The 10,497-nt window shown below is 38.3% G+C and overlaps 1 protein-coding gene across 1 annotated transcript in view; it reads right to left on the bottom strand.

Moving 5' to 3' along the window:
* Nucleotides 1–472: 472 nt before the first annotated feature.
* Nucleotides 473–10,497, bottom strand: part of CDK6 (cyclin dependent kinase 6) — a 241,563-nt gene continuing 231,538 nt past the window's right edge. Inside the window, exon 8 of the mRNA XM_036247057.1 lies at nucleotides 473–9,130. Coding sequence (XP_036102950.1) covers nucleotides 8,984–9,130 — 147 coding nt within the window. The 3' untranslated portion in view covers nucleotides 473–8,983. The remainder of the gene's footprint in view (nucleotides 9,131–10,497) is intronic.

Here is a 10,497-nt window from a genome sequence, read left to right as displayed (position 1 = left end):
CCCTGATGTCAAAAGTGCAGCAGAGGAGGATGTAGAGTATCACATGGACTGGCCAGGATGGGGTCAGGGAGCACCTCAGAGGCAAGGAGGAAGAGATGGCAGGGGATGGGCAAGTATCTGTTATCCTGGGCTGGTTTACACAGTCTGGATTAGTATCTGACATGCATGCGCACAATCTCTACATCTCCAGAACTGTGATTTCAAACACAGTAACCAACAAACCAAATGTCCAAATTAAGATTGTTTTTCTACTTTTATTACAGTTTTTTTTCTTTATTGATTTTAGAGAGAGAGAGGAAGGGCGAGGAAGAGCTAGAAACATCAATGAGAGAATTATCGATTGGCCACCTCCCGCATGCCCCCCACTGGGGATTTGGCCCACAACCTGGGCATGTGCCCTGACCGGAATCGAACTGGCAACCTCTTGGTGCATGGGTTGATGCTCAACCACTGAGCCACACCGGTTGGGCTTTTTTCTACTTTTAGAACATTTTCTATTTTAAGTCAAAAAAAGAAAAGCTCACTGGGTGTGCTATCCTTGCTGAAACCTAGAAGAAAGTTTTAACTAGGCCCTATGGGAATGCAGAAACACTCATACATTCCCACATCTCAGAAATGATAATCCTGTAAGACCCTCTAGCTCTAACCTGCACTCTCCAGGCACTGATATTGTGCTTTTCTTAACACATACTGCTCTGCTAGACCAAACACTTGCCATTTAACTTTCAGATCAAAACCTAAAATACAGAAATGCAACAAGCTTTTGAAGTTGTTGGGAACTGTTGATTGTTAAGGTCCCACTGTTGACTATTGTACACACAGTCCTTATTTTTATTACCAGACATACTGCTTCTGTACAAAAGTAAGTTGCATGTTGGGAACTGTTGGTTGTTAAGGTCCCACTGTTGACTATTGTACACACAGTCCTTATTTTTATTACCAGACATATTGCTTCTGTACAAAAGTAAGTTGCATGAGGGCACGGAAACTTGGACTTCTCCATCTAACACGTTCTGGAAGCTTCAAGGCACAAGCTGACAGTTCTGCTTCTACAGAAAACTCTTACACTGCTCTCCTTTCAACAGTACTACTGTTCCTACTACTGCACACGACACCTACGAGGGCACTAGATGGCATGAGGAAAGCTTCTTCTCAAGGCCAGATAAGAGGCACTGCCTAGGCATCTACTATCTCTGCCTGGCATCTGCTCCGATGTCCCTCTGGCAGAGTTTCTAAATTAAGGCCATATCTGATGCTTTTCTATCTGTAGTTTTTATTTTTGCTGTATTTCCACACTATATTATATTCATATTTGACAAAAGAACAACTACAAAGTCCTTTACTTTGATTCCTTTACATAACGATAATTAAAACATCTAGACACACAAACACTATATCTATAGACTTAAACTCTACCATCATGTTAAAATGCATGCAGCTTATTTGGGGGCTTAGTCTAATTTTTATCTTCTTAATTCCATCAAGACCATGATAATGAACCTTAAATGCATATCTTAATATGGTTTGCTTTCAGTGGTACTTTCACAGGACTAGTGTGATACAGAAATAAATAATATAAATGAATAATAATAGAAATAATTTATGCAAATGTAGAAAAACTTGAAATAGATATTCCTCACCTTGTTAAGTGCTGATCCTAAGGGTAGTTGATCCTATTCACTCCATATACTATGTATTTATTACTTGTCATAGTAAAATAAATGGATGCAAAGTAAGTGAGGAACTATAATAGTCATGTATACATTGTTGCAAACACAGGACCAAAATACGAAGATATATATTGTACTTGGGGTGGGGGAGTTCAAGAAATGTATTATTGCTGGAACCTATTTTCATTATTCAGAGACTTCAAGGTCAAATTCAGAGTTGCTGGTGAGCACAGAACTATTGCTAGCTAGCACATATTATTTCATGTCATAAAACTTAAAATTAGAAACTTTCAGGTGAGGGTATAAAGGGTATCTTCAGGACTGTAATCTAAGAACATGAACAGAATTTGGTTAGAAACCACAGTGACTTAAGAGATAAAATAACTGTGTGGCTCTATGCTTGCTGATTAGTGCTACAGTCATAGTTCTTGGTAGTAATAAGTACAGTTATGTGCCCCCTTTAAGAAAACCTACAAGTGACGATCCAAACTCCTAAGATATAGAAGGGTTGATTATTTGCTTAATGAAACAATTCACACAAAAGTTCCTCTAAACAGGAAAATCCCCTACTACATGAGACAATTTGCCTACATATCTTTAATTACTTGACAAAGAAAAAAGAGAAAGAAAAAATTAGAAACAAAGAGGAGCTTTTGCCAACCAAGGATGAAGCAGGAAATAAACAAGTTTTCACAACAAAACTTTTGCACGCATATCTTTTGCCATCACATATGTAGAATGACAGAAAATAAAAAAATAAAAAAATCTTTCTTGTAATTATACATCTTCTCTTAAAAAAAAAAAAGCAACTGAGCTTAGAGCTTGAGAGATGCCCGATAGCTTCATACAGAGCAGCATCTCTTTGTTACACCTGAACTTCCGGAGAATTGTGTTGTACTTATTTATGCACAGAAGACACCCGTTTGCTTCTCGGGACATTTTATGTCCTAAGATTGCAAAACAGATGCCTCTGAGACAGCAGCAGGCACGTGGACCACGGACAGTTTCCCGCCGGGTCGTACATCCTTTTAGCACTAACAGGTGAGCCGTGGGCGGGTCCCAGCCAGCTCCGCCCACTGCGGCTCTACTGCCAAAGGGGCAGGTGACCGAGCAGTGCCCCTGGTTTTCGGGCAGGAGCGACGTTTTGAATAGGAGCAAATACAATTCGGACTGGCCTAAGGGATAACAAACTCGTGGTTTAAATTCGGCCTTAAATCGTAACCTGCTTCAGTGGGATGTTAAGCACAGGGATGAGGTGGACGATTTCCCAAAGTGTTTTGATAGCCCCAAGGGTGTGCGTTATTTGGATTCAGTCTGAATTACTGAGACTTGCCTCCTGGCTACTCTTTAGCAAAGTTAAGAAGGCACTATGGAATTTCTGTCACTCATTAGGAATAAACTGCCTTCTGTTATGCTGTGTTAAGGAAACTGAAAAAATACTGTAATTTCCTTCCTCCTAAATTTCAGTGACACTAGTGGGGAAAGTGACTTAAAATCAACTAAAATCTGGGGGTTAATGGGTCTCTGGGCAGACCTGTGAATTAAAACAGGAGTAAATGGACATCTATATTTATATCTATAATCAAGTTGCCAAAAAAACTTCAGGAATGGAAAAATTAAAGACTTGTGTAGATACACTCCTAAATTATCATGTTCATATGTTTAGACAAAATTTTTTTAAAACTGTAATTTCTTGTGAATTTATACTTGTGATTATACAAATGTAAAAATTACCAGGTCTTTTAGTGTTTCAGGGCTGTTTCAGCATAGCTGATTCTTTAGAAAAACTAGTTTTGCTATTTAATAACTGATGTTACTTATTTTGTTCATTTGATTTTTAATTGATTAAAAATTTAATAAATGTCTAAAGGCCACCACGGTAGGGAATGTAGGGAATGGAAGAGCAGCAGATGGGGGTTTGGTACTTGGGCTGGGGGCACTGGGTGAGTTTTACACTCCTAACAAAACTGAGTGTTGCCTTTTTAGTAATAAACCTGTTCATCTTTAAATCTGCACTTAGAAAAATGAGGTAATTAAGTACCTCAAAAAATGTCTCTTAAATAAATGAATGCCTAGGCTTTCTTTACGCACTTAAATGATAAAAGTGAGTGTATTATCTATTCTCCAGAATAATTTAATTGCAGACAATCCTTCAGAACCTAGCTAACCACTAAAATATCTAAGTTACATAGTAGTATGAGGACTATTTGCCATCCTGAAAACCAAGTGCTAGGCAAGAGTTAAGTATGTGCAGAAAAATAAAATAATAATGAAATTAACAAAAATAACCCTTTGGACTTGCTCCGATTCCCACCTACCCCTCCCACCCAGGACCCTGAAAGTGCCACCTTGTGGAATATACTGGAATAAAACAAGAAAGCTCTCCTAGGACAGTGAATTTTAAAACATACCTTTGCATCTCTTTTTCCTACCATATTAATTTCTAATTGCTGTAACAATTTAAGTGGATGCTTGAAAAAAATCCAGTATTTATTTTCAGGTGGCTCTTGTTTTCTTCCTGAAGGCCAGAGCACCAGTCCATTCATTTATCTAAATTAACTCCTTTGGACTGCTGAGAAATAGAAACCATTTTGAAAAGCCCATTTGTACTTCAAAAAACAAAACTAAACACACACACACACACACACACACACACACAGAGACACACACAGACACACACCCCAAATTGAAAAAAAAAAAGATTTAAAATTTTTTTGTTGTTGTTTTCAAAGGATAGAAGATAGGAAAGGCCAAAGAATATTTTCAGTTTATTTTCTGAACAAGTACATGTTAGAAATGCTTGAGATATAGGTTTGTAACAAAACTAGGTTGAAAATTGCATTGATAAGAAATTAAAATGCTATTTTCTTACGAGTCTGAGGAAAACACCATCACTAATTATCTGAGGACTGACATTACTTGATAGGCTTCTGGTAGCCCCAGCAAGTTTTTCTGCTGTGGGGAAGGAATATGTGACTCTTCCTAATCATACATCTGAACGCACTGAATGCATGTGCACATAATAAATGGTCTGGGTTTCACAATTTTTCAAAAGGCATAGGAAACATATGCCTTTCTAAAATTTACTTAAAAAAAAAAAAAAGAGAACACTCTTAGGCTTGCATAACAAGTGTAGCTTCATATGGCTGCTGCTTTCCATGAAATGAGAAAGGAATACAGATGGTTCAGTTTGCTCAGCTCAACTTTTGAAATGGTCATTGTTTGGAATGATTTCTCCAAGTTCAACATAACTTCTTACAATGTATTTGTTAAAATATATATCCCCCAAAATGCCTTTCACGTTGAAATATCCTTCTTTGAATACCTTCATTTTCTCTAGAATTTCCTCTATTGACTGCCTGCTGTTTTATAATTTTTAAAAATTTAGAAATAATTTAACATCTTTATTTTTATAAAAGACATTATTTTTAGGTGTCACAGTGTAAAACATGCATTCTTTTGAATTCTATCAATAGCTATGAATTTATAATATTTCAATATTTTCTTTCCAAAGTCAATATGCTATAGTCTGTATACTAACACAATTAAGTAATTATTGGGGTTTATTAAACTTTTAATGTTATTCTTTCTTAGACCCAACTATGCAACAGAAGTCTGCTTTTGGAAAATGTGTAACACTCTCATGTGCTTATCATAAAAACAGTCAAGTTGTCACTTAAAAGAAAAGGAGCAATTCTTTGGAGAGAAGAATTTTAATGTTTATGGTATTAGGAATTAACATGATTTAATTTCCATAATGAAATGAGAATTGCCGTTACTGACTTTTATAGGCCCTACTTTTAAGAGAAGCAGCTATAGTTAGTTAAAAGCTCGTTTTAAATATATAATTTAAGATGCAAAATGTTTGGTACAATTTAAGTTTTCTTCTCATCATTATGGATAGTACCATATCCTGGAGTCAAACTATAAGATTCTCTATTAATAGGTACATATTTTCTTTAAGATATTAACATCCTGTACATTCTGAAATTTTCATTTTGACTAAAACTAAAAGGCCAAGATTCTATTCTTAGGTGAATATTTTAAACTATTTTTAGTAAGTCACCTGGGGCTAGACAAAAAGTCTGCCATTCACAGTGTGTGTTTCCTGAGAGAAAATCATAAGGATACAGGGGGGCTGAAATGGCCGGAGCTTGCTTCCATAACTGGTTCTTTGCTCCTTGAGTTCCCATCCACTTCATAGGAGAGATGGAGTGGGAGGCTCCAATGCACTGGATTCTTACAGCTTTTACAAATTGTGTTTTGAAGGTTATGAGGCTAGGTCTTTATTACCCTTTGCCATACAATAGCTATGATGACTAAAGGGGCAAGTTTCTTCTTTACTCTTTTTAAATGTAGTTTTTTACAACTCCATCCTGTATAACAGTTCCCACAATGCCTGGGCCACCAGGATGGAATATCACATAGAAATGATCATGTACATTCTTGGACCAGACCTGGAAAGAAATTCAAATATGATTTCAAATCTCTCACCATATTTTTACTGCTCTAAGCTGCTTCAGTATAACTCTGGGGCAGTCTGACCTTTTCAGCTGACCACTGCCTCAAGGCAAGGATGTTTGAAAACACATGTCACAGCAGAATAAGCTATGTTCAGTAAGTTTGCATTCTGCAATATGCTTCAAAGAGCCCTACTGGCAAGTGTGCTTGTGTGGGATCTGGATTTCAGAAGCGGTGAGCCTGATGTAAATGACATAAAACAAGAGAGTAATCACTCAAGTGTCACAACCACAACCATGGAAGAGCTGGGGACAGACTCGTAACAAGTTCAGAAAGGCTGAGATGCCCTCTCAGAGGGTAATCTGCCAAGTATCTAACACCAAAATGTTTGTGCTTTAAGTTTTCTTTATAAAAACTACTGTGAAGTGAACCCAAAACATATGCTGGAAATAAAAGTTGAGCTTTTACTTGTTTCAAATTCTAAAAAATGCTGACAAAATTCCAGTTTAGAACAGCTGCATTTTTCTTGAGCAAACTTAATGAAAACTTTTGCAAAAGCAAAAACTCAAGTTATGTTCTCTCTAATCATGGATACTAACTGAAAAGCTCATGATCAATCAGTGCAGTGAGTTTTAAAATGCAATTTCTAGGCCCCAGCAAACATGTCTTTGGATGTTGCCCCAATCAAAGCAAAGGCAGAACTCACATTTCTAGGGGAGACTGCGAGTACACCTTGCCCTAGATGCTCTGGATTCACTTTATCTCAAGCATTTACAGTGATGACCAAACAAAATGCTGTCACAATGAAGAAAGTGTAAAACATTCTTATGGCCCATCTTCTCATCCATATCTTGCTTTAGAAAAATTTTCCTCTCTTCAAGTTACTGAATCAGAACAATGTTAAACAATATATGCATTAAAAGAGAATGGCTCCTGATCTAAAGAGCTTTTAAGGAGAAAACTCTTCTAATTTTTCTCTTGTTCAAGGCCATCATCTATATTATCAAGCAGCGAGGGATTCAGTAAGGCTCGACTATGTATAAACATCACCTGGAACATTTTCTACTAAGTGAAGCAATATCCATGCTTTGAAAACTCTAATCCTAAACATGGTCTAACTGTTGCATGAACCCAAAACATGAGTCAGAAGGCAAAGGTAGCTAAATTCCCCAAATATACTTACAATCTGTGTCTTCTGGTTATTAGAGCCAAGTTAGCACTTGCCACAAATAAGGCAAGGGATGGTATGAAACATATAAAGCACTACAGAGAAAATGCAAGAGCAAAAGTAAAGCTGTTCACAATGCCCGAGTCAGGCTGGCTCTGTCGAGAGTAGGAGTGTGCACGAGGCACTGGAAATGAGCACAGCCTGGGGGATGGAGAAAAGATTGTTTTATAGACTAAATATTTCCTTCTAAAAAATACTTAAAGATATTCCCTCAGATACTATGCTGACAATATACTCCATACAAACGCAAAACACTAAGTAACAGTTAAAGCAATCTATGTGCTGCTGATAGAGAAGAACCAGTCTTCCGCTCATTGCCTACGTAGCAACAGTGAATGCCGGGTAGGAAGACTGCATTATAGCGAGAGCATAGTTAGGACTGTGGAATTGGAGCCATAAGCCATAGTCTGAATCTATTTACGAAAGGTTCAATAAAAGAAAGAAAGAAAGTGCATGCAAACAGCTTAAGCAATCTGTTGTGAGTCATGCAGTGGTAGTAAAAAAAAATATATATATATATATATATTAGAGGCACTGGGGGATAGATAAGACGAATACTTCGCAAACAAGGCAGTGCATTGTAGAAAAAGTACAGTGTAATAGGTGGGGAAAACGTAACTGGCATTCCTGCCTCTAGCCAGAGAACTCTCCAAACCAAACCAAGAAACAGTTTCTGACGGATGCCTAAAATAAAAAACAATTCAACAACAACAAAAACAAAAAGGAAATACACTTCAAACCAAGAAATAAAAGCTTTCTCTATTTTTTTTTTGACAATTTTACTCTTTGAGGTACATTTCTTGTATCTATAGCAAGTAAGAAAGAGTTTATAGAGTATTTTTTTTTTTCAAAAGAAACAATATAAAATGGACTTAGAATGAGTCAATTCAGCTTTTTGAAGAGTAAATGGAATGTGTGCTTTAAAAAATAGGTCTCTTAAAAGATAGAATTTTTTCCCCTTGTCTGCTGTGTGTGTAAAACTTCATCTAGATAGTGAACCTTTTACTACTAAACAAATTTACTACTTTGAGCCACAAGAGAAATTCTGAGGACAAAGGCTCAACTTTATAATCTGAGAAGCCCTTCAGTGAACAGATGCCTGTTATTTATGGGTCACTTTGAGTCTCTAAAATTCAATTATTCTTGTCGTTTACAGAAAATAACACTTTAAGAGATCAAGGATCACACACACATACACACGTACACACACTCATTCAAAAGTACCAAATCAGGCTCCGGCAGCTGCAGAGAGATTACATCAGAACTCAGCTGTGCCTGGATTGCTCACTTGACACTGGCAGCATTCAAGGTTAGAAAAATGAAATGGCAGCACAATGGTCAGCAGCTTCTCTTCTTCTGGAATTTTTCCAGGTTTTTTGAAACAAACAGACAGACAGACAGACAGACACACAATGAATGAACATAAAGCTGCAATCATTCTTGCATTGATTTTAAACAGTAAACTAGGCGGTTTCCTTGGAGAAGCAGAGCCCATCCAGAAGACGGCAGTGAGAAGCTCTCCAGCCAGTGAGTGATCTTCAACAGCTCTGCAGGGCTTACTCAGGGGGCCCATCAGCCACCAACGCTGTTCTGCAGGTGATCCGCTCCAGGCAGCGGCTGCAGCTCAGGCTGTATTCATCTCCGAGCTATTCTGGCTGGGCGGCAGGTGGGAATCCAGGTTCTCCTTGCGCCTCTCCAGGTCGTGGAAGTATGGGTGAGACAGGGCACCGTAGGCAGATATTCTTTTGGCTGGGTTAAATGTCAAGCACTTCTGTGATAAAGAAAAAATAATTTATTGACATAAAACATGTCCGTTTAAAAAATGTGCTCGCCCTGGCTGGTTTGGCTCAGTGGTTGGAGGGTTGGCCGTAGACCAGAGAGATCCGGTTTCTGTTCCCACTAAGGGCACGTGCCTCGGCAGCAGTTTGTCCCTGGCCCAGTTGGGGTCGTGTGGGTGGCAACCACTCAATGTGTCTCTCTCACATGGATGTTTCTCTCTCTCTCTTCCTCCCTCTCGCTCTATCTGAAGATGAATGCAAAAAAAGAAAAAAAAATGTGCTCATATAATTATACATCTTCACTGCTATGAATTATGTGCATCTATAATAAGACAGTACCCATCTTATATATGTCCTTAATCTATACACTGCCTCTCAGGAAAAGGCAACACCCTTTTGGGTTGCTTGTGGACTGTTACTACCCAGAATTTCTCTGCAACATACTCCAGGTCCTTTAAAAGATATTATTATTATTATTATTGTAGTATGCATATAACTTTATTTAGGTAGTGATTTTCTAATGCTAGCAAACTTAGGGTTATCGTCGGAGACTTCACCCTAGCTTTTAACTTCTCCCCAAGGTTTGTCAATGATCAGAAAATGGCAGGGTGTTGTTCAGCTGTAGAGGGTAATTACCAAACTACTCTCCAAACCAAAACAGTTTCTGACAAATTCCTAGAATAAAAAATGAAACAAAATAACAACAAAAAACAAACACATTTCAAGCCAGGAAATAAAGGCTTTCTCTATTGAGGAGGCAAGTAAGAGCTAAAACCTAGATCCCGATTATCCCAGCCTTCTAGCAAGCCACCTACCCTGCCCCAGGGCTGCACCACAGAAGGGATGCCGTCCTTCTAATCCACATCAAGGTGCCCTGTGGGCTAGCAGCCTCCCTCTGAGGAATCCATTAGATTCCATTCAAGTCACTAAACTCCAAGTGCAGGTAGAGGTGAAAGGAGGAAAAGGTGAACCTCTGGAGCAGCAATCTCCCTTCCAAAACTGTTGATTGTCAATTAGTCAGAAAGTTTCCCTAATCTCAGCTCCATTTCCAATCCAACCCCAAGCAATCTTATTCTTCAAATCCCCCTCCTCTCCTTCCACCAGCACCCCCAGAGGGCCTGACAGGTGGCAAGCACTGCCCCAGGAGTTCACAAGTAGCAGAGAAGCTATACCAGCTTTTCCATCCTTGTGATAGGGGGTCCACTGAAGTGAGCTGGGTATCTAACATGTCTATGAATTTGAGTCTTCTATGCAATCTAAGGACTTAATATTATCATGGCTATGCAGACCACTTCCATTTAATTTGGGTTTCTGCTCTTAAGGAGATCAGTTGAATGCTATAGACCTAGGAAAATATGTA

Source organism: Molossus molossus, unplaced genomic scaffold (assembly GCF_014108415.1).
Source record: "Molossus molossus isolate mMolMol1 unplaced genomic scaffold, mMolMol1.p scaffold_m16_p_7, whole genome shotgun sequence".
In the NCBI taxonomy this organism is placed as follows: domain Eukaryota; kingdom Metazoa; phylum Chordata; class Mammalia; order Chiroptera; family Molossidae; genus Molossus; species Molossus molossus.
Note: the sequence above shows the minus strand (reverse complement) of the source record. Positions and strands in the feature narration are given on the sequence as shown.